General features: G+C 36.5%; 4 protein-coding genes across 6 annotated transcripts; 2 read left to right on the forward strand and 2 right to left on the reverse strand.

Moving 5' to 3' along the window:
* Positions 1–278: 278 nt before the first annotated feature.
* Positions 279–6,449, reverse strand: LOC135649481 (heat shock protein 90-5, chloroplastic-like). The gene is made up of 19 exons (XM_065167874.1): positions 6,085–6,449; positions 4,582–4,655; positions 4,127–4,252; positions 3,957–4,050; positions 3,714–3,797; positions 3,470–3,613; positions 3,268–3,384; positions 3,031–3,078; positions 2,879–2,959; positions 2,654–2,758; positions 2,427–2,567; positions 2,217–2,309; positions 2,037–2,114; positions 1,701–1,955; positions 1,524–1,626; positions 1,235–1,409; positions 1,047–1,152; positions 790–879; positions 279–701 (listed from the first exon to the last, which is right to left on the reverse strand). Exons 1-19 carry the CDS (start codon positions 6,355–6,357, stop codon positions 498–500), a joined length of 2,391 nt encoding a protein of 796 aa, XP_065023946.1. The 5' UTR covers positions 6,358–6,449; the 3' UTR covers positions 279–497.
* Positions 6,450–8,049: 1,600 nt separating this feature from the next.
* On the reverse strand, positions 8,050–13,476 carry LOC135649337 (uncharacterized). The gene is made up of 7 exons (XM_065167600.1): positions 12,917–13,476; positions 10,634–10,670; positions 10,311–10,547; positions 10,178–10,225; positions 8,880–9,325; positions 8,670–8,752; positions 8,050–8,358 (listed from the first exon to the last, which is right to left on the reverse strand). The coding sequence occupies exons 1-7, from the start codon at positions 13,219–13,221 to the stop codon at positions 8,318–8,320; spliced, it is 1,197 nt and encodes a 398-aa protein (XP_065023672.1). The 5' UTR covers positions 13,222–13,476; the 3' UTR covers positions 8,050–8,317.
* A 2,328-nt stretch (positions 13,477–15,804) lies between these two features.
* Positions 15,805–23,256, forward strand: LOC135649244 (vacuolar protein sorting-associated protein 32 homolog 2-like). 3 transcript variants are annotated; one of them, XM_065167451.1, is made up of 10 exons: positions 15,805–16,113; positions 17,922–18,102; positions 18,190–18,299; positions 18,389–18,689; positions 21,013–21,115; positions 21,495–21,594; positions 22,011–22,096; positions 22,179–22,270; positions 22,584–22,698; positions 22,783–23,256. In XM_065167451.1, the coding sequence occupies exons 4-10, from the start codon at positions 18,640–18,642 to the stop codon at positions 22,954–22,956; spliced, it is 720 nt and encodes a 239-aa protein (XP_065023523.1). In that variant the 5' UTR covers positions 15,805–16,113; positions 17,922–18,102; positions 18,190–18,299; positions 18,389–18,639; the 3' UTR covers positions 22,957–23,256. The 3 variants fall into 3 exon arrangements, with proteins under 3 accessions (XP_065023523.1, XP_065023526.1, XP_065023525.1); XM_065167454.1 differs by having other exon boundaries at positions 18,392–18,689; XM_065167453.1 differs by having other exon boundaries at positions 18,193–18,299.
* On the forward strand, positions 15,902–18,560 carry LOC135586322 (U-box domain-containing protein 13-like). Its single transcript, XM_065167182.1, has 2 exons — positions 15,902–16,113; positions 17,966–18,560. The coding sequence occupies exons 1-2, from the start codon at positions 15,902–15,904 to the stop codon at positions 18,558–18,560; spliced, it is 807 nt and encodes a 268-aa protein (XP_065023254.1).
* Positions 23,257–23,430: the final 174 nt, after the last annotated feature.

Here is a 23,430-nt window from a genome sequence, read left to right on the forward strand (position 1 = left end):
TTTCTGAGTATTTGGTGTTTTGAGTGAAACTTTCACCAAGAACAGCCATCCAAATTGCCAAGCATTCCATGTTCAGTAATCATATTTGTTACTTGGTTTCATCTACCAAATGCCCACTAAATTATTCTAGTTGAAAAAGAAGGTTTAACACACAAGACAATAGCTAATCAGATTACAGTAATCTCAAGCCTTTGAACTGAACACTGGCAAGAAGTATGAAATTTTTAGGGCAATATGCAGAGGAACTCAAACAAGCAATCACAGTATCAGATTCGGGATGAATGCAATCACCGTATCTCTTCAAATTGGTTGACTTGTGATTTATATTGTCAGTAGCTGTAAGCCTACAAAAAAGTGCATATGCCCAAAACAGGAGTGACTTTTGCCTTCCCCTTCATGTCGTCACCTGTTGAACTCATCTTGCTGACAGGATTTATGTCCTCAACCCTGTCACCTCCTCGAATCTAATCCAAGAAGTAATTCCCCTAGAAAGATGCTTAATCCTTCCAAGGATCATTCTCTGTCCTCACTTCTGAGGGCTCAACCACCTCTGCCTCTGTCGCATCTGAAGAGACAGCTTCGGCGCTTGTTGCCTCGGCTCCTTCTGCTGCTTCCTCTGATTCTGATCTTCCCCATCTTCCACCAAGAGCAATGCCCATCATCTCATATATTTTGTTGCCCAGTTCAGCAGGGCTGTCAGGCTGAATCATATCATCTTGTTATGAACACGAAAAGAAGGCAGCAAATTTATAAAGAAAAATGTGAACTGAAGAGGTCGAAATGACTTACGATATAGCCACTCGAGATCAGAGCCGTATCATACAATAAATCCACTGCCCTCTTTGCTTCTGTGCTGCTTGAGTCATTCTTGCATGCAGCCTGCAATTGTACGACAGTTCAAGTGAAATACTGCAACTACAAACTAAAGTCTCTTCGCCATAATAATTGTTTCTGCAGAACTTAAAATGATATGCAGCAATTCCTTGTGTGTCAAAAATTGTCTTCACATCAAACAATGACAATTAACAGCATATCACAAGTCTTACATTCAAGTCTTTAATGATGGGGTGCTCAGGATTGATCTCTAAGATTCTTCTCCCTCTCATGAACTCTAAACTTGATGTATCTCCGAGTGTCTGTGCTTTCATGAGTCTAGAAAAGACAGGCATTCACGAGTCTGTGCTAGAAATGACAGGAAAGATGGTCATTAAATCAACTAGGCAAACAAGACTACCTTTCCATGTTTGCTGACCATCCAAACTTGCCAGAAACAAGTACACATGGTGAAGAGCTAAGCCTCTTAGAAATTTGGACTTTTGCTACCTTATCACCAAGCTGCTGTTTCATCCAATCACATAGAAGATTGTACTCTTGTTTGTCTTCTCTCTCCTTCACCTCATCCTCATCGCCTGTATCAGAAATTTCCATCATCAACACACGGCAAAAGCCAATAATCCAAATGCCAGTGATACAGAAAGCATAAGTACTTCCCCAAGAAAATATACTAAATGCAGAAAACTGACCTAATTCTAGGTCTTCTTTGCTGATATCAGCAAACTTCTTTTCTTTGTATGACTGAAGATTCTGTATAGCAACTTCATCAATAGGTTCCACAAGATATAACACCTGCAGATAAAATATGATCACAACAATTTCATATATTAAAATATCTGATTATATATTTGAAGCTAAATACCTACTTCAATATCCTTTTGAACAAGCTTCTCCAGAAAGGGGGCAGTTTTGGCACTTTTAAGGCTGTCTGTTGCCAAGTAATATATAGCCTTCTGGTTCTCACCCATATTTTCCACATATTGATCCAAGCTTATCAAATCTTCCTCACTCTTGGAAGAGTAAAAGCGCAGCAAAGGTGCCAGTCGCTTGTGATTTCCTGAATCCTCAATACAACCCAATTTTAGAAGCTTGCCAAAATTCTCCCAGAATTTCTTATAGTCCTGCAACAGAATGACATGATTAATTAAAAGATACCCAAAATGAAATTACAAAAGACCGTATTGTCCATTCAAACAGCCTACCTCTTTGTTTTCATTCTCAGATAACTCTTGAATCATGTCAAATGTCTTCCTAACTAGCCTCTTTCGCATAATTCTTACCTGTAGTGAACAAGGAGAGTAGTTTGTAAAAGCAGCCTGGAATACATATTTTACTTTCTACAAGCTACCATAGGCATTGTGCATAAAAATAATGAAACTTACAATTCGACTTTCTTGGAGAATCTCCCGAGAAACATTTAGAGGAAGGTCATCTGAATCAACCACACCCTTCACAAAACTCAAGTACCGAGGAAACTGTAATTTTGGTTTTATGATCAGCATATTGAGACAGGTATAAAAAAATGTAACTTGTTCATAGTACAATATGACCACAAACATCTGAAAATAAGCAAGAAGTTAATTTATACTTACCAGCTCACCATCAAAATCATCAGAAATAAATACACGTTTGACATACAAGCGTATATTTTTGGTCTTGGGATTTATTATATCCTCATTGTTTAGAGGTGCCATTCCAGGAATGTAGAGAACGCTTCTAAATTCCACCTCACCCTGTTCAGTTTAGATATTATGCCAAATCTGACAATGAGATGATGATATTTCTTTTCTCTTTTGAAAGTCCTCATGGTAGTAAGTACCTCAGTGGTGAAGTGGGTGTAAGCAACAGGATCCAGGAACTCATTGAATGTCTTCTTGTAGAACTCATTATATTCATTTTTCTCAACCTCCTTTTGATTCCGCATCTAAGCATTGACAGGATGAGACTAACTTTAAAAAAGCTAGTTAAAGATGCTAAGGATAAAGAAACCCAGGGCACCTAAGGCATGGATTGCAACTTCAAAAAGGAAGAATTTTGATGTTACCCATATAGGTTTTGTCTCATTTGCCAGTTCCCAGTCCCAATATTTCTCAGTTACAGTTTTCTTCTTCTTTTTCTTCTCATCCTGCCAATAGGCAGAAAATGTGGTCAGGCGTTGAATACAAAAACAACAATATCAGCCATCAGACTCCCTACCTCTGTTTTTGCTTCTTCTCCTTCCTTTGGGTCCTCTTCTTCCTCGACCTATCCAAAAATAATCAAACAACAAAGAGATAAGTATAAACAGATCTAAGGCAAAGGACAACAAGTTAACAATTCTTTTCTTCACGGCTAAAACTAAACAGGCATCAAACGCACAAACACATTGTCACAATGACTTCAGCATGAAAGATCATCCAGAAAAAAAAAGCTGGCAAAGAAGAAGATCCCCACCTCCACCGTCCTTGATTTCTCCTGCCATGTATATATGGGGAAGGAGACAAACTGAGAGTAATTCTTGATCAATGCCTGGATGCGTGTTGGGTCTGCAAATTCAAATTTTTCATCCTCCTGCAAATTGAACAAAAGTTTTAGACCACTGAACACACTGAAATAACAAGTTGGGAAAGAGAAGAATGGAGAAGGGGGTCTATACTCGTAAAAACAGGGTGATCTGAGTTCCACGCTTTATGAACTTCTCAGGATCAGTCTCTTCTCTTATCCCATATGAACTACTATCTGCTAATGCTTCCCACACATACTGTTTATCAGACTTCGGACTTTTTGTTGACACCACAACCTGTTCATCAGTTAGATATAATTGCTTAGAACATGGAATGATAGTCAAACATCATTCTAACAATCAAGTTTTTTACACAACAAATAACATAAAAAGTTACCCGCTCAGCAACAAGGAAAGCTGAATAAAATCCGACACCAAACTGGCCAATCAAACCATTGTCTGTCCCAACATCTTTGTTCTCCTGCACATCATTCATCAACCAATCATCAACAGAGGTTCAGATAAAACAGAAGATTCTGAATGATAAGCATGCAACCTCCGAATATGCAAAAGTTTACAAATGACCAAGCTGATGTAACAGTATGATAAAACCTTAGAAAACAGAAAATAAAGCAGATACCTTGAGAGCATTCAAAAACCTTGATGTTCCACTCTGAGCAATAGTCCCAAGGCAATCAATTAGCTCTTCTTTGGTCATTCCAATACCAGTATCTCTGCCAGTTCAAACAACTAATTTTACTAATTGTTCAGTTTGAATATGGGGGCAAAATGTGCAGAAATGCAAAGTACGTTATCGCAATAGTTCCATTATCTGGATCAGGCTTGACCCGTATCTCCAAGTCACCAGCATCACCAAGTAATGAGGAATCTGTCACACTCAAAAACCTCAACTTGTCCAAAGCATCGCTTGCGTTGCTGCAGACACAGAATATCACCAAATAAAACCACAACATGGAAACATGCTAAAAACAACCTTAAGACAACAACATTTCAACAATATGAAAGAAAGAGAAAATTGTAGCCTCCCAAGAACCTGAACCTACTGTGCATGACGATATTTGGTCTACCGGCCAGTAGTCAAGTATAAAAACCAAAGCTTCCTCAAATGACAGTAAACAAATTCATTCACTTTTTGCTAAAATGGCATGGACAATGGAGGGTTAAGCAATATAAAGCACAGACATATCATATCTCCCTGTAGGACATGAAACAACAATGAAACGACAGAAAATGCATAAGCCAACCTTACAAGCTCCCTAAGAAACACCTCCTTGTGGCTGTACAAACTATGAACAATCAAGTCCAATAGGCGGCTGACCTGCATTTAACCAAGGTATAGAAATAAGTTAAACATAAAAGACTACACGAAACTAGGAAGTATTAAATCTATCGACAACAACTAACTTTTGCAACCAAGACAATCTTATAATACTCTTTTAGGCTGGGAGATTAACATTGAAGAACAACAGAACTTTGCACAAGATAAAAGTAATGGCAAAATGAAAGGTTTTATAAGGCAATGTTCTGTAGATGGGATGCTCATAATAGCATTCTTGAAGCTTATGTCAAACATAAGATTCTAAAGCCAAATTTAACATAACTAATGCCTGTAAATCAAATATCTTTCACCAAATCAACCGAACACTAACAATTCAATAAATTTGGATGGAGATTGTTAATCACTATTGAGAAGATACACATCTCTTTGCTTAACTTTAAGTGCAGAGCAAGTTAGAAGCAGCGCTGTCTGCACCAAAGACTCAACAGAAAGAAGCTAAGTACTTGATATAAAAGCAAGGTCTGCAAACGGGCAGAATTGTCTGCCCACTTAATCAAACAGGAGTACAAACAAGATTTCCATAGGAAAGCCCTAAAACAAAGAAATCAATAAAGAACATGTAGATAATTTCATCGTGTATGAACATGTCAAGAACAGAAAAGAATTACTTTTCTAATTACAAACAATAAAATCGATTATAAAAAAAATAAAAAAGCCAAAATGAAAATCTAATCTCACTAGATATGATCAACAAAGCAAACTACTATCATTGTCACGATCCAGCCGGACGGGATAACTAGCCTGTCAACTTCGTTAAACCCAAACTACTAGTCAATATGCTCAAGCTAAAGTTGATAGTAGTACACCCATCAGATTCTTATAAGTCGATATTAGTTTTGTCCATTTCCAATGTGAAACTAATCTGGATGTTCCAGACTCTCCCACTTAATAGGTTAATATCTTCGTCAAGGCCTAATATAACCTAGATCAAACCATTACATGGTGCATATGAAGCGTAAATCAATAGTGACTCCATGTCGTGATGAATCCTAGACGTCACAAGTATCTTTTTTTTACTCGAGTCCCCTCAAGCTCTGATATCAAATGTCACTACCCAACTAACTAATCTGTTAATTTCGTTGAACCCAAACCACTGACCAAAATAAGGATAATAATGCATCTGTTAGACTTTTGTCAATCTTAATCTTACCTACTTGGACTAATGGACTAATGAATTACATTCCTCTAACACAAAAATCTTATTTTGTGTCAAACATACCAGAAAAGATTCAAGCTTCTCCGCTCCACAGGTTAAAAAATCGCAACTTTCATGATTAAACAAAGACGGAAAATAAATCAGAATAAAACAAGCCAAGCAAAAGCATGAAGGAGACCTAAATGGACAATCTGCAAAACAAAATGATGGATAAAGGGCAGAAGGGAGAATATGGAAGAAACAAAGACACACCTCGGCCTGGTACTCAAACTTCTCCCCCGAAGCCTCCTCGGATTCTTTCTCAGCGACGGCCGCCTCGCACCGGACGCGCATCCAGCGCTCCCTCCTCTCCGCCTTGCAACTCAGACCCGACACCGGAAATGAAATCCCGGAGCCGAGAGGTTGCGGAAGAAACGAGGTCCGGAACCTCAGAGCTCGGGCGGAATTCGACCTCAAAGGGATCGAAAGACGATGGAGGGAGACCGTAAACGTACTGCCCAAGCTCTGGGTTAGAACGGGCGCCATGGATTCGTCGGATTCCCCGTCCCTCTTCTCTTCTGCCTTGATGCTCGGGCAAGGAACAGTCGAGAGGCTTTTGGATAGGAAGGCGAGAGAAGAAATGAAGGCTTTGGGTAAAGAAATGGGAAACTTATAGACGCTTCTAGAACAATGGGTTAGGGTAATGCTAAAAACAAGGAGAGTTTGGAAATAACATATTTGCCCCTGTAATTTTAATATTATATATATTCTTCAAAATTTTAGATTGTGGATATATTGTTTTCATATAATTAAGTTTTATATATGTCATTTATGATAAACTACTAGTAATCATATTTATTATTAAATTTAAAATATTAATATTTTAAGTTCCTAAATAGTTTTATTATTTTTTTATCAATTATTTTTTTTAATAATTTTGAAATAGTTGTGTTGTTAGCCAACCAATGGAGATTGACTACCATAACATACTTGTTAATTTTGCATGGATATATATATATATATATATATATATATATATATAATGTAATTTTGTCTATCGAAAATAATTTCTTAGATAAATACCTTTAGGGAGATGACAGACGAATTAGAAATAATATTTTTAATACCGCTTTATACCAAATTTATCGAAATTCCTGAACAAATAACAAAAAAATAAATATAAATTTTATATGTAGTCAATTGATATTTAAAATATTACTCTAAACAATTACCTATGTTCTTATTATTGTATTTTGTAGAGAGAGAGAGAGGAAGCAGGCGTGAGGCTCATTTCAAATTCTCAAAGGATAAAATTTGAGTACTTTTTATCACATAGATGATGAATGACTGAGAAGAATTACAAACTTATTACAGGATTTATTTTACATTTTCTTCTTAAAAGATATAGACAATAATTCTTTGAAGTATTTAAACGGAATGAACTCATTTCGATTTTCCAGAGATAAACTCATTTTTTTCTGAATTTTTAGAACTCTTATTTTGTTTCCTATCATTAGGAAGTCCAAAAGGTGGCCATTTGTTACTTCTGAGCTATCTAAAATATTTTTTTTGTTTTCTATTTCCTTAAAGAAATTTTGTTCCACAAGTTTGGTCACTACTAACTCTAATCTGTGTAAAAATCCTTATCTCATATATAAAAAATGTAATGAAAAAGGTAGTTTAATCAAACTTCTGAGGTAACTATCCAAAGAAAGAACATGAAACAAGCATGAAGCCTAAGTTTTGGGGTAAAACCTGGAAATATGGAGAATTAAAGCACTGTTTGATGTTAAGACTTTGACAAATGTTATTCCATTGTATGATTAAGAGAGGATCAAATCTGTGTTCAGATGTTACCACAACAATGCTCATAAGGTTCTCATGAACCACATGCAGAAGATTTATGTGGTGCAGTAGTTTAGCTATTGAGGATAGAAAGAGCTTAGGAAATGTACATGGGATTTCTTTTGGGCCTTTTTTTCTTATGGAGCTTCAGATAGAAGGAACAGATCAATTAAATGATCATGTTCTGCCTGTCACGGAGAAAAAGAGCAATCAACACTGCAAAGCCCCCAAGTTCATCACTGAAATTGGGAATATTGAAAGAACAGGTACGACTCAAGTTTGAGGAAAAACCAAAAAACCTCACCATATAATACAGATGAAGACTGCTCAGTTGATAGACTAATAACAGGTAATCATGCAAAGGATTTTTTTTTTCTTTCTTTTCTGGGTTCTATATGCATTACTGAAATGTCATATTACAAGTTTTTGTTATTATCATTTGATATATGAAGTCAGATAAGTTAGCAAATCATATTGTGGAGAAGATATTTTGAATAACCTATTCAGCAAAGCAGCAAATGACAAAGGTTGTGTGAGAGACTTCTGATGCATATGTAACACAGTACTTGTACAAGGAGGCAAACAGCCATGCAGAACTTAGCCACCGATTGGACCATATGATTTGCCTTTGGTCTCTAGTTTCATTTCTGGAAAAGCATTCTCACATCAATTGATGTTGATCGGATAGAAATGGATCATCTCCTACATTCATAGTTTGGTAAGAGCAATTTGACTTAAAAGGATAGCTTGAAAAACACAGAACACAACAGGATGCAAGAGACTGCTAATTTTATTAAGTACAGATCCTATGGAAAGCATTGCTTATGTTTGCACTCCACTGGACAATATATAAGAGAAAATTTGCATTTATGGGAGATAAGTGGCAAAAACAACTCAAAATTATCGATTCTTGAATAAACACGGATAAATTTCCACCACTTTAATATCCCCATACAATTAAAACAATCATTATATCAATACTCATGCAGCCAAAGGGTGGTACTAACACTGACCTTTGCACTCCTCGGCCTGAGAAGCTGGGACTCTGAAACAGTCAATATTACACAAGTTGACTGACTTTATCATTCCTCCAAATCTGCATCCATTTTAATAACTGATCAAAAGAAGTATCGTGTAACCAAAACTATCAAATATAAATGGATAATTGCCATAAACTTATGCATGATACATATAACAATCTTTAAAAAAGAGTGTTATCAGACCGGTCAAAACTTTTCCGTGGCTTCTCTTGCTGGTCCACACAGCTTCTCGCTTTGTCAGTGACATCAAAGCTTTTTCTTGATTTTTCTTTTTTATCTGTGCTAACCCTTGGCTTCTCTCTCCTATCTGTACTGTTCCTACCCTTATCCTTACGATCAGTACTTGGCCTTGGCTTTTCCCTCCGATCCGTGCTTTTTCTCTGGAGATCCAAATGATCGGTGCTCGTACTAGGAGGATTCCGGAGAACAGAGTTCTCGGAAGATGCAGTTCTAGCTGGAGGTGCCTTTTCTATGACTGATATGAACTTCCTAAGATGTCTTATGAACTCTGGGTACAGTTCCAAATTACAGTGATTCCCTCCCTTGATCCATAAAGGCTCATACTTTTCTTTGCAACGCTCCCAAAGCTGTTTCCCATGTGATGAATCCACAACATCATCAGCCATTCCCTGCAAACACCATATAGGCCTTTAATATCCAAATAAGCTAGGAGGAAAACCACAAGAAACATTTGCAGGTGGGGTGTGTAACATACTGGCATTTCTCAGTATGGGCTTCACAAAACAGAGAATAAAAGATTTTGTGGCCAAGCCATATAAAGAAGATGCCTGATTAAAAGCAGCTTTAGGGGATTTTAACCACATAATCATTGACTATTAGGAGCTTATATAAACTCAGTGATTGTAGATAAAGGCATTTCAATAATCAAAGAATCAACTTATGATACTGAGAATGTTATGGCAGAATTTTAGTGAATTTCTATAGCTTATTTACCAAAAATCTACAATTCCAAGAGTCAGGTATTGTATAACAGGCTCATGTGATACCTTGTTCCTCAGTCCTATGACCGTAATACATGTGTTTTTCCATGATTGACTTCAATGTCAATTTTTTTTATGCACCTGATTGTATGTGAACTACTTGTTACGCCAAACAGATATCAAACTGCAAATGAAAGAAAATATTCTTCTTGGACAACCTAGAATTTAGTATCATTAGTGAAAATGGTCCAATGCATTTAGACATTCGGTGGCCAAGTAAAAGAATATCAATGCCAGCTTAATCAAAAGTAAGTGATTTCATATCCTTTTCTAATATTATGAAAAAAAAACATTTTCTTGCATTTTGTGCTGGTCTTCGTTGCTTTTTTATGTACCATGAAATTTGGCCTACAAAAGCATTACAAATTGCTGTTAGATTTTATCATTTTAGCTTCAGAGGAAAGATCAACACAATACTACACAGCAGTATCTAGAACATGCTATGAAAAATCAAGAAAAGCACTCTAGCAGTGTACTTACGTGTATTACCAACACTGGACATTGGACCAAGGGAATTTTATCAATATTCTGCAGAGAATCGACAAGTCCTGTTTAAGTCCTATTGTGAGGAGAAAAATAGATTTGAACTATTGACAAGAAAAGAAATGGGAACCTTATAAATGTCAAACCAGTATGTATGCTTCACGGGATACATGACACGCAGACCAGACAAAATGGGACTATGGAGAACAATTGCTCTCAAGTTAGGTAAATGAGTAGCTAATTCCAATGTAGGCCCACTACCAACTGATTGGCCATAAAGGATAACATCTTCTGCATGGATTCCATAAGATGCTTCAAGACACCTATAAGCAGCTTCTATATCTGCATAAGTATTTTGCTCACTTGGCTGCAAGCAAGGAGAGAAAAAGTGGAAAATTTTATTGTTTCACATTTCTAACAAAAGCCAAAAAAGATCATCAGTGATCATCCTACCTTTCCAGAAGACTGCCCATATCCAGAATAATCGTACCTGAAGAAAAATGATCCAAATATTTAATGGCATATTTATATATCAAAATCACCAGAGCATAGACATGCCACAGACCTGTTCGCTCACACGTACATGCACGCACACTCACTAAATCACAAACACAGTGAAAGAGGAAGAGAGAGCAGACACTTGATTTCTAAGCAAATAATCAAGGGTCAATCAAGAAGCAAAAAAACTCCAACTTGGGTTGCATGATTTGATCTCACTCTCTTAATAGATAAATACAAGAATATTTAAAAATAAAAATGTTTTAGACAATTTTTTTTTCTTTTTCAATTACCATTTCAATTTATTTTACCATTGATTATTTGTATCATTAGATGATAAATTTCACTATATGCAGTAATAGTCAAAACACAGGGCACATATTTCACTAGAGTTTCCCTAATAATTCAAATACCAAACTTACTTACTGCACAAAAAGAAAGTGATTAATTATGGTATTTACCATATATATACTAGCCAGATTAACCATTTCATAACATAAGAAGCAAACATGTACAATGAATCTACCATCCATGTCAGTTTAATATCAAAGGACTTAACAGTGATAGAGATACCACAAAAGATTAAAACAACACCAGAGAATCTTGTCGTGCAGCAGTCTGCATATGGACTAGATGATCCTTGCTTTCATTGAGCTCTTTAAATAAATTAATGGTGATTTTTGCTTGCAATCCTCTTCACATTGTCACATATTCTTAAAGAGCATTTATCATAAGTGTAGTTAGGGAACATTTAGTCAGTATACTATGGATGACTTCTGTCATTCATATCCAAACTTCATCAAGCTTTAACCTATAGAATCTTGTCACTCTACAATTTTGCTATTATCAGAGCATGCTAATAAAAAAAACACTTTCTTGACTATTTAAAACAGCACATCAGAGACAAGTTCTGCAACATATTTGTTTCGAAATAAGTTAAACTTATTAAAAGTGGCCAAACCTGCAACCCAAACAACGATACGTCAACCTCCACATTAACAATCCCATAAAAATTGTCACCAAAATCATGATCTCTTTGTTTCTTTTTCCTTCGGTTGAAGTCATGCCAGAAGCTAAAAAACCATGAATACAAGAAAAAAAATAAAGTATATGGATTGGTACATTAAAAGGGAAGTTAACCTAATTGCAATCAACAATGGGTATGTATCGTGAGACCAAGGTATATTTCTCTCCATTATTTATCTTCATGATAAAATAAAACATTTCTGTGCTAAAACATAAATTAGGCCAGTCACATATTAACTAATGTTCCAATTAACTGTTCATCTGCTTTGCATTTCAACTGTTGATGGAGCAAGCAAGATGAAACAAACGATTAAAATTGTCAGCAAGCACTCAAAACTCACCTAATTCATGATTTTAGGTAACAAATGTGAACACTCATCATACTTAGGTTGAATGGGCAACTAAGCTGGGAAATCCCTGTTACACGTATCCTTTTGTTAATGCAAATTTTGACATGTAAGTCCATAACTACAGAATCTATTTGTCCTGGGTCAAGATACTTTTAGCCTGTGCAATTGTTCATGCTATATCACACTTGCTTGACTTTTCATGTACAACCCTATCATCTTTAAAGGCACATAGGGGACCTGCCTGGTCCCCAAATCAGTGTCATATCGTGCTTTGAAAGACCACTCGATTGATGTATTGGGTGTGTCTCCTCAGTGGTGGGAAACAGCATGCATTTATTAGGGTTGGGTAGCATGTTGGAAAATCCATCTGTGCTGTGGATATATTCAGAACAATCATCATAGATTTTTTGATCCCATGAAACCTCATGAATGATTCTGTCAGACAAATACAACTATTTTATCACTATATATACAGTTTATGAATGAATATGCCAACAGAAAAACAAGAACCAGTTACAAAGCTGTACTTTCATCAAAAAAGTTCCCTCAGATGTTTAATAAGTTAGGCCACTTATCCACCCAAATGAAATATAACTTTGTAATCAATACTGAAAAAATAACCAAATGTATTTCAATAAACCTTGACCAAGAACATGAGAAGGACCTCTTCATGAAGACATCTGAGTGAAAGATGTTGGCATAGCATCATGCCATCAACTAAAAGTTCTTGGTGCATAATTTCAGGTCAAATTCATCAACTTCACTAGTAGAAATGAACAAAGCCCTACTTCTATTTACAGAAAACGGAGGAATAACAGAGAGAGAGAGAGAGAGAGAGAGAGAGAGAGAGAGAGGCCCTCACCCCATGAGGTTGACGCAAAGGTGTTTGCTGAGCTCACAGAAGAGTTCAAACATCTGACCGAGGTCGGCGGCGTTGCCGTGGGAGTAGAGCACGGTAAGGCTCGCCGCGGGATTCTTGACGTACATGGCGACGATCTCCGTCCCCCGCCTCGTCCGCAGCCGCCGCACCTCCACGTTCTCCCGCGCCGGCACCTCCGTCATCTCCAGCCGCCCCGCCGCCGCGTCTGCCACGACCACCCCGTACGACGGCGGGCTCGGCGGGAAGAATGCAAACTTCGCCGCCACCGAAGACGTTACCCCGCCCATCTCCCACCCCAGAGCACCCGCAAAGGCCCGACCTTTACGCTCCTCCCCTCTCCAACGCACCTCCGATCGTCAGATTCGCCGCGAAAAGTATCGAAAAGAGCGATTTTGATCGCACTCCAGGGAGACGGCAAGGTTAGGAGGATAGGATTCGAGGGAAAGGGTTCGGCTTGCTCTCCAGATTCGGGCGAGCTCGATCGATGGAAGGAAGAGACGGGAGAGGGGAATGAGAAATAGAAGCATTAGTTACCATTTTAAAATGGATAAAATTACGGGGGAAGTCTTAAAAGAGTGAGATGGATTTTAAATAATAATATTATTATTGCATATAACAAATAATAATAATAATAATAAGGAAAATAATTAAAAGAAAAAAAGAAAGAAGGAAATGGTTTGGAGCACGTGATTTTAGATGCGGATCACGTGCTACCCGGATACCATGGTAGCAATTTTGTGATTTCTCGCTGCAAATGGCACCATGAACACTCCCCTATTATTTTCCTTGATGTGTGATCAATGTATACATTCAAATATCAAATGGAAGATTGAAAATAAATGACTGCACAGCCTTTCTGATCCCACTGATGCATTCAAGAACATTAATGATACTCAATAATTTCAGAAGATTACTCAGGAACATTGATGATGGTCAATAATTTCAGCATGTAAAGGCTCTGCTACTCCCCCTTTATTTAGTCAGACAACAAACAAATAACATCTACTAGGAGTGGCTACTACTGTCATTTTCTGCTCAAGATCAGAATAGCAAAGATATAAGATGTAGTACTTCAATCATCTGCCTTATAAATGTGTGTAGTTTGATTTCTTTCAGCATATCTGCAATAAAGAATGATTATAACACATGAATTCAGTAACTTAACACATTTCTTGCAGGATTTTATGCAGAATCAAAGGCAAATTGTGAATATTTCAAGCATTCATCAGTCATTATGTGGCCTCTCCTGTTAATTATGGCATGGGGGAGTCTTGCTATCTGCATCTGCTGAAGCATCAGGCAAAGAGGGGGTTGCTGCTCCATTTGTTTATCAAAAGCTGATGACTTTGGTACTGTCTAAGCTTATCATCTGACATGGGGACCTCCAGCCTTTATTGGAGTGCAAAGGTGGACAGTGGAGTGTTGCTTTCTTAGCTTTGTCCTGAAGAAGTGATGATATGATATCAATTCAAATGGAAAGAGACATTTTTTTTCTTTCTGGGCATGGGGCCATACCTCAAAAGGGCTCATTCTCTTACATCCTTCATCCTGTTCCTGAGACAATTCCACATGTCACCTCTTAGGGTGGACTTTTATGTGGTCAATGATCCTGTGATTTTTTGCTTCTTCACTAACTGTGGTCACTGGAATTCTACTTTGGAGAAAGAGCTGCAGCATTTCATCAAATGCTATGAATTGCTTGGGCAGAGGAAGATTGGAGTGGAAGTCAACTTCAGCTGAACCAGATGACTTTGGATTTGATGAGGATGACAAGATTTTTGCAGACCTTGTCAATAGTCAATGTGGAAGTGCACTGAATGATGGCTCCTCAATCACATGTTTGTGCCTGTTACGATTTGGTGAGGATGACAATAACCCCTTGATGAGACTGTCATCAGAGGATTGAACAAAAGCAGATTAAAGTGGTGGCACATCACCTGACTTTAACTATAGGAAGAATCTCTTTGGTGTCTGAATGGTTCTTACCATCATCAAATTCCCCCCTCAGCAGTCCCTTTTAGTGGCTAAGTGACCACTTGGGTAACATGAGAATGATTGATACATCAATCTCATTATGCATACATACATTGCCCTGAAAGATGAGTTCAGAATTCAGCAAAACAAAAGCTAAAATGAAACTTTCTTTCGAGTTAGGAATGAAAGTGGAGACATTTTCAGAAATACTCGTGTTTCTATAGTCATATCCACACAGCAACCAGAGAAGATTCAAAGAACCACCTTCTTCAACGAAAATAAGATGCTTCTTGCCAAGTTCATGGACTGCAAAACTAGCTGAAGCTACAGAATGAAGAGCTTGCCATGCCAATCTTTGTTCAATGCACAGATTGTTTCGTTTCAATCATTTTGAATGCTTACTGGTGAATATGCTTTTTATTCTTGGTTCCATCTTCTGAAACGAAGCTGGAGAGCAAAAGTCTTGATTGCAAGACCAAGAACACCATCAAGAAATGGAGAATGGCCTGTAAATGGCCCTTCAGTGATCAGCAGCTAAAAGAATAGACTGTTAACATATGCTATAAAGTTGTCCTTTAATGTAGATAGATAAAAAGTACTTGAGGATATAAAATATTTTTTTTTTGACAAAGGGTTAGATATATAAAAAGCTTGACTAAGTTAGAAATATATATTATACTAATTTAAAATTTTAGAAAAAAATTTAAATTAGATTCATATTCAAACCTTATAAAATCATATAACAATGTCTTAGCAGTGCTCTTCCTAAATTCTGAAAGTAAAAAAAATCAATTTTGGACAGATTTTTTCCGATAAATTATTCTGTATTTTTTTTTCCACGTATCAGTTCGTTTTGCATCTGTTATAGCAACAATGACATAAGCAACATGCGGCACGTGCTACCCACCATCTGGCAGTTCTCGCGGCGGCACCTCGCTCTCCCGCGAAGCAATCGAAGAACGATCGACAAAGCGAAGAGAAGAAGAGGTAGCGATGTGCCAAATCCCTAACCCTATCTCGTCTCCTAGTCCCAGTCCGATCCCGAGCCCTGGCCCCGACCCTGACCCCGGCGGCGAGGAGAGCAGCTCCGCCTTCGCCGTCGCCGCCGTCGTCCAGCAGCTCGTCGCCATGCTCCCCGCCCCTGACCACGATAAGCGGGATGCTGCCCTCCTCGCTCTCCTCAACCTCGCCGTCCACAACGAGTGGTGAGTGAGTTCACCGATCTGCTCTTCTTCTTCTGCTCCTCAGAGAACCTTTCCGATCTGGATGTTTTGAAGATCATCCGTCATTTAATTGTGAAGATCCTTACAAGAATTTGCGTCCAAGTTTGCTTGGGCAAATCAAAGCTGATGATGAGCAGGGTTGCGATTTCAATGGGTGTTTGCCTTCCCTGTCTGCACTTGGGGCTTGTTGAGATAACCTTCAAATGATTGGGAATTGAGGAATCTCGTGTTTATCGACTTATTTGAGGATCGTAAAGACATTTAGCTTCTTTGATTTGTTTTCCGAAAAAGAAACAAGCAATTGCAGGCTAAGTTTCATGTTACAGCTGACGTTGTAATTACCTCGTTCTTTCTGTTCTGATGTCTTCTTAGCATCTTATCTCTTGTGGAGTAGCTTTATGAATCATGTGTCCTGTGCTTTGAATTTTTTTTATTACAAGTCAAGGAACTACTTAGTTGTTAAGGTGATGACTAAATTGTTAACCTTTTTAGCACAAAATTTTGTAAATTAAACATATTGTGCTAACTTTAAGCAACCTGATATCTCAAGTATTGGTACATTATGACATCTGTTAGCCCATGAACACTTTGCCATCGCAATGGATGTTTATGAATGACATTGCGAAATCAACATTCTGAATTACGATCTGCCGAAATTAGTACCTGAACTCTTCTTAAGTCCAGATGCTGCCTGTCACTTACTGAGTATTGTTACCTTCACCATGTATTCATTTGTAAAGTTGCTGAGGTACCTGTGTTCAAGGTGGCAGGAATTTTGATGATATAGAGTAGCTAGCAAAGGGTTCAGATTGGCATCAAGGATCATATAGCGTCGTGTGAGTTTCTTTGTCTGATTTGGGTTGTTGGAGTTAGTTATTCTTGTGAATTGCCGGACCAACAAGAGAGTTGACCTGTTTTACTTTTTTTTTTTTTCACAAAACTACCCTTGACCCAACATGACATGCGCCTGAAATTATTTAGTTGATCTTATTTCCATCCGTCTTGAACATTGGAACCAAGAGTGCCATATGCTTCTTTAGTTCAGTACCTTTTCTGGGCTTATCTTTAGGTTGTAAAACCTTGCAAGAACTAAATTAATTTCTGTTGTCAAATGTTTGTCTGTTTGTTGAATAAGATTAACTTGCTTTTTATTTCTCTGATTTTAAAAGAAATTGTTAGAATGAATTATTTTGTTCTTACTAGTTTTATGCATCAAGAGTATTAGGACGAAAAGAAACTTGAGAAGTTAAATAAATTATTGTTGATCTATTGAAAATGGAGATTTTCCTTTTTACAAGGCTGCTTTTCTGTCAAAGAAACACACCAGCATTAGTACTTGTAGTTATTTACTACTTACAACTATTATTGGCTTCTTGTTTGGAATAAGTATTAGTGGTATGATACCTTAAATATTACTGTATTATTTTTTATTAATATATTGTAGTTTTGTTATACTGTGGAATTCGTCTCACAAATAGTTATGGTTACTTTGGTCATTGGGTTTTAGTTCTGCAAACATACATTTTGTTACTTCATATATTTTGTGTGTTTCTGTGATTTTTTTAATCATTTTCTTATCATAGATACTTTAAGATGCTTCAATTGCTTTTATGGTATTGATAGTGTTGGCTGTTGTAATTCAGTTAACATAGTGAAAGTTGCATGCATTTGGTTGAATTATGAACAAGTAGGATAGAAGTATTGAACACCTATTCCTAGTGTACTTTTAATTTATTTTTCACTTTTTTGTTGAAACATTGATTTCTACTAAGATATTTTTTTCTTGTCAGAAATAAGGATAGAATAGTGAAGAGTCATGCTGTGCCGCATCTAGTGGAGCTCCTCAGGTCTCAGAAGAACAATCTAAGAGAGCCACTGCAGCAGTGCTGACGCTCTCAGCTTCAACACCTAACAAACCACCTATTGCCACCTACGGAGCAGTGCCCCTTCTTGTTCAAATACTCATTGCAGGTAGTATCCAAGTAAGGGTTGATGCTGTCACAGCCTTGTATAATCTGTCTCCCTGTGAAAACATTTCCAATTTTATTCTTCCCTCAGAAGCAGTTAAGCCTCTCCTGACCCTTTTAAAGGACTGCAAGAGATACTCTAAGTTTGTTGAGAAGGTCACTGGTCTATTGGAAATCCTGTCCAGAACTGAAGAATTTGAGGTAGGGATTTTAACACTGGTAGAGACTGTTGAAGAAGGTTCATTGCTCAACGCAGAATATGCTGATGGAGTGTTGCTTTCTTTGTGCAGTAGTTGCCAGGAGACATATGGGGATCTTTATCCTAAAAGAAGGTCCAATTCCAGGACTTATGTTGTTAATTTTGGAGGGCACAAAGAAGGCCTGGGAGCGGGCTCACAACCTTTTGGATCCGAGATGACTACACTAAAAAGAAAGTTGTGTCGAAGGAACTGGAGATTCTAGTTTATGACATTGCTACTCAGGTTAATGGTCCAATCAATGCTGCAACAACAGCGAAGAAATTAATGGAGGATATGGCTAGATGAGATACAGAATATACCATCACCAAGGTTCAGCCTTGACAAAGACACCGTTAGGTCACTAACTTGATATTGCTTTTTTCTGTAGCTGGTTTACAAAATTTTAGTTACAAGTCTAGGATTTGTTGGCATTAAGTGTAAGATGGCTGTGTTGAATTGTTTGTAAACCATGCTCTTCTTTTCCTTTTGTTTCCCCTTTTCTATGTACATACACCTTATGCATACTGGCGTTTAGCCATCTTGCTAGGAGTGGTGTGGTATGGCTTGAGTTGTGCAATGATTTTCTGCATAGTAAATCATTGTCTTTTGCTTTTATTGAATCTTCAGTTTAGTGAAAAAGATGTGCTTGAAAATTCAATTTAGAAACCCGTAGTGGACTTTAATGTTGTTACTTTTATTACTTGATACAGTATATCAGTGTTCATGGATGATTGATTTGCAACTGCACTGGTACAGTTGATCTGCAAAAATGTGGGTAACCCCATTTAATAAGTATCTGACATTTTGAGAAAAATTATCATGCTTATGATATGCCCACATTCCGGAAAAGTGATCCAGCCTGAGGAAAGCCTATGCATATAATCGATGAGTGCCATTACTGCTGCATATACAGAATGTTCTAAATGATGCTACATTCTTTTCAAATCTATTTCTACTCCCAAGTTAATCTACCTCAATCAACTTGTGAACCATCTTTCTTTTATTTGATTGTTGCTTCCTTTATCTGAATCAATGGGTGATAGTTTGTATTTTTTGATTTTGTTATTAAAAAAATCATGCTATGATGCAAATATTTCCCTGACCTTTTCGCAGATTGGATTTCCTCTTTTATCTTTCCTTCTTTGTGTGGATCATGTGCCAACAAAATTCCTTAAGAAAAGAAAAGAAAATTAAATACATAAATAAATAATTGATGAAAAATATTAATAAAAATGTAATGGGAGAATAAAATATATTATTAAAGAAAATTTTCCTCATCAGATTTCTCTTTCTGAATTTTCTTTTCACAAGAAAATTCTTTCCATAAGAATAGGAAAAGAAGATTTTGTCCTAACAAGATTTTTCTATTGTGTTTTCCTTACGAACCAGAAAAAAGTCAAAGTAGTAGTTTATTGTTGTTTTGATAGATAAAAAATAAAAAATACATTTATATGTTTAAAAATATTCTGTGTTTGGTATCCTCCACGGGTTGTGTAATCACTGAAAAATTTAAATCCATTTTTTCTTAAAATTTAAAAATTTTATAATTATATTTTTACCCTATCTTAACAAGGAAAATTAATTCTCAATTGAAATCTAATTCTTGAATCATGTGGATAAGAATTAATTATTTCTTTTTTTAGTGAGAAACTCTCCCTCTTATATTTAATGGATAATCCTTGTTCATCGAGGGTGACCTAGTGTTATATGTCAGCAGAAGATTATAAGGGAGGACCTGGTGGAAGGTAGGATCTTCAACTCTTTCTTGTCAATTATTTTTATTCTCAGAATTTTAATTCATAATATTCTTTGTTCATTATTTCAATTATTCTCTATTTATAGAATTTTGATATTAACTGTTGATGATGTTTAGGATTAAAAAGATGTTATTGTTGCATTGTTTTATTATTAAATTTTAAATCCTTATTTGCTTAAAACTTAAAAAATTTATAATTAGAATTTTACCTCATATAGGTTAATTTGTTTCCTTGCATGGGTCATATAATAAGGAAAATTATTTCTCTGATAAAATATAATTCTTAATTCGTGTGGGTAAGTTAGAAATAAAATAAAATAGTTAACTAATTATTAGATATAAGAATTAATTATTCCTTTCCTTATTGAAATCATCTTTCCTCTCAAATTTAATGACAAACAAACCTTTGTGTTCATCAATACTGGCCTAGGTTTGTCTGTCAATAGGGATTGTGAGGGAGGAGGATCTTCATCTTGGTGAGCTTGGTGAGAGATAGCTTCTCCTACTCTCTCTTATCAATTATTTTTATTTTTGAAGTTTTAATTCATAATTTCATTTGCTTATGATTGCAATTATTTCCTATTTTCAAAATATTGTTTGCTCATTATTTTTAGAATTAAAAATATATTATTCATGCGCAATTTTATTATTAAATTTATTTTACATATTAAATTATGATTCTGATAAAATTTTTGTTTTAGACTAATTATGGTAGTTCTTGCACGATTTTGTAGATTAACTCTCATGATATTTATGCTTTAGGGACCTTTGATTAAAGGAAATAATTTGTTTTCATGTTGATGTCCAATCTTTTCCCCTCATTTAACATCTTCATCCTTTGAGACCATATTCAAATATTTTTGCTGAATAAAATTAATTTAATTGTATAGGAAAGATGATCACATTTTTGTTGTTGCAGATTAAAGATCGATAGGAGGAAGCACATCCTGATGTTTAGTTGGCTGTTCGGAAAGCGCAAGGAGGAGCCAAATACCTTGGCTACACTGGAAGAACTCAATGAGGTAATTCTGGTTTTCCTTGTTTTTGATTTTATATGTTAGGAACATTTTGTCGTTGTTGAATACTTACCTTTAAGAGGGGGGTTGTGATATGTGAAGGAAGATCTCATATGCAATATGGAATTCTATGCTCCCATGTACTGTCACATTATTTGTGTTCTGAAGTTTTTTATGGTTACAGATTTATATACGAGACTCATAACAAATTTATCTTCTTGTGTTTTCAACTTTGTTGCACTTACTGATTTATACATTTGATGACACCAAGAATGTTGTCACATTAACGTGGTGCACATCTGGTTATTTAATGCAACATGTAAAGTAATTACTGTATATAGCACACTGATACTTGAACCCGTCCTTGGTGTTTTATATAATTCAGAAACTCAAAATGCTAGAGAAAAGGGAGCAATTTCTTCTGAAGAAGATGGCTGCTGAGGTTGAGAAAGCTAAGGAGTTCACCAGAGAAAACAACAAGAGAGGTGAGCCTTTATGATGCTGATGGTGTTGGTAGAATGATCTACCTAGATATGGCTTTCCATGATACCAAAACTATGTCATCAATTTTTCTAAGAGAACAAGTTTGTGTCACAGGTCCCATAAGGATAAGATATATGTAACATGTCTTTTTCTTTTTCTGTAGAAACTCATTCATATCTGTTATGCAAGTGAGTTCCTTTGAGTTTTAGAGTGTAATCTGATGGCTATTTCTGTGTCTTCTGTGTTTGAGAAACCCAGGGTGCAAAGGATGGATATCATTAGTTGTTGTTTACCAAACACATCTTGTGATCAATCCTTTTTCCATTGTTGGTTATCAAGATTAAAAAATTAGGATATGTTGATATTGCCATTTTTTGTAAATTTGAGTTTTTTTAATATAATTTTGTGCCAATTGCAGCTGCTATACAATGCTTGAGAAGGAAAAAACTTCATGAGCAAGAAGTTGAGAGGCTTGGGAACTACCAATTGCGGATTCATGATCAGGTTTCTTTTAGTTAAAGATGGATTTCACTGAGGTTGTGCCTCAGAATCAAGTAGTTAAATTTGGGGTTTGGTTATTTCTCAGATTATATTGTTGGAAGGTGCAAAATCTACAACAGAGACTGTTGATGCATTAAGAACTGGAGCAGCAGCTATGAAGGCTATGCTGAAAGATACGTGAGTAGGTCATTTTGAAGTTCAACTGGACATTGCATATGGTTTTTCCCTGGACTTTTGTCTCATTCATTATTGCTTTGGTGGATAGGAGCATGTCTTATCTGTGCTGTTAGGGTTGCACAAAACAAATTAATAATTGAACTATCACCTCTACTGAATTGTTGAGCTTGCGCACATGCTGTATGATGGAATGTCCAACTCGTGAATCATGTTTAATTTGGTCATTCTTTGTCCTCTGAACTGAATCTTGTAATTCTTATATGTTGTCTTTTAGAAGAGATATGTGACTAATTGATTCTGCTTTCTGTTACAGTAATATTGATGATGTGGATAAGACAATGGATGAAATCAATGAGCAGACACAGGAAATGAAACAAATTCAGGAAGCTTTGTCTGCTCCTATTGGAGCAGCAGCTGATTTTGATGAAGTATTAATCCTTAGAACTATTTCCATTTTCTTCTTGATAGCTGTTTTCCTGCACGTCGATTGATAAGCCATGTTGAAATTTCAGGATGAATTGGAAGCAGAACTTGAAGAGCTGGAGGCTGATGAACTGGCGGAACAACTACTTCAGCCAGCAACAACTGCTCCTGCTCCTTCAGTGCATGTTCCTGTCCATAGACAACCAACTCAGCCAGATCCACAGAAAACGCCTCCTGAAGAAGAACTTTCCATTACAAGCTGAGATGGCCATCTAGAGAGATGGTTTGCTTTTCATCTCTACAATGAATGGCAGAATTGCTACTTGCAGTTCATGATAATACAATTATCGTTGTTGCTGCTGGTCTAGCTGATAGTTACTGGCGGAAATATTTGTAAAGTTCATGATCGAGTATGAGGAGCCTTGTGAGATAATGAACAAACTTCTGTTGTGTTTTGCTTATCTTTCTATTTTTTACTTGGTAATTACAGCTCAGATTGCTTCTATGATTTCTACTGTGCTTGGTATGTTGGTATGACAAATTTTGAGTTGTGTGTGGGTGTATGTATAAAATCCAAATTAATTGTAATTGGTATGATGTAAACAATGATAGTGATGTTGAGATGCTGCAGTGTATGAGTTTTGTTCAATGGCATAACCAAGATAAGGCCTTTGGAAGTTCACTAAATTTGATCTTTGACAATTATGTATTTTGTGTTATCTTATTGGTTTTCTTGA

This window comes from Musa acuminata, chromosome BXJ3-9, assembly GCF_036884655.1.
Source record: "Musa acuminata AAA Group cultivar baxijiao chromosome BXJ3-9, Cavendish_Baxijiao_AAA, whole genome shotgun sequence".
NCBI lineage: Eukaryota > Viridiplantae > Streptophyta > Magnoliopsida > Zingiberales > Musaceae > Musa > Musa acuminata.

Bases quoted from the DNA above. Each gene is read 5' to 3' on its own strand.
- LOC135649244 (XM_065167451.1), top strand. From the start codon at position 18,640: ATGAGATACAGAATATACCATCACCAAGGTTCAGCCTTGACAAAGACA. The intron at 21,116-21,494 runs GTAATTCTGGTT...TATATAATTCAG, and splicing joins CACTGGAAGAACTCAATGAG to AAACTCAAAATGCTAGAGAA. The intron at 22,699-22,782 runs GTATTAATCCTT...TTGAAATTTCAG, and splicing joins CAGCAGCTGATTTTGATGAA to GATGAATTGGAAGCAGAACT.
- LOC135649481 (XM_065167874.1), bottom strand. From the start codon at position 6,357: ATGGCGCCCGTTCTAACCCAGAGCTTGGGCAGTACGTTTACGGTCTCC. The intron at 2,960-3,030 runs GTAGGGAGTCTG...GCCTATTGGCAG, and splicing joins GAGAAGAAGCAAAAACAGAG to GATGAGAAGAAAAAGAAGAA. The intron at 1,410-1,523 runs GTCAGTTTTCTG...TTTCTGATACAG, and splicing joins CAAAGAAGACCTAGAATTAG to GCGATGAGGATGAGGTGAAG.
- LOC135586322 (XM_065167182.1), top strand. From the start codon at position 15,902: ATGTGCCAAATCCCTAACCCTATCTCGTCTCCTAGTCCCAGTCCGATC. The intron at 16,114-17,965 runs GTGAGTGAGTTC...TGCCGCATCTAG, and splicing joins CTCGCCGTCCACAACGAGTG to TGGAGCTCCTCAGGTCTCAG.
- LOC135649337 (XM_065167600.1), bottom strand. From the start codon at position 13,221: ATGGGCGGGGTAACGTCTTCGGTGGCGGCGAAGTTTGCATTCTTCCCG. The intron at 9,326-10,177 runs GTAAGTACACTG...TGGTGTTTGCAG, and splicing joins GTCCAGTGTTGGTAATACAC to GGAATGGCTGATGATGTTGT. The intron at 8,753-8,879 runs GTCTGATAACAC...AAATGGATGCAG, and splicing joins CCACGGAAAAGTTTTGACCG to ATTTGGAGGAATGATAAAGT.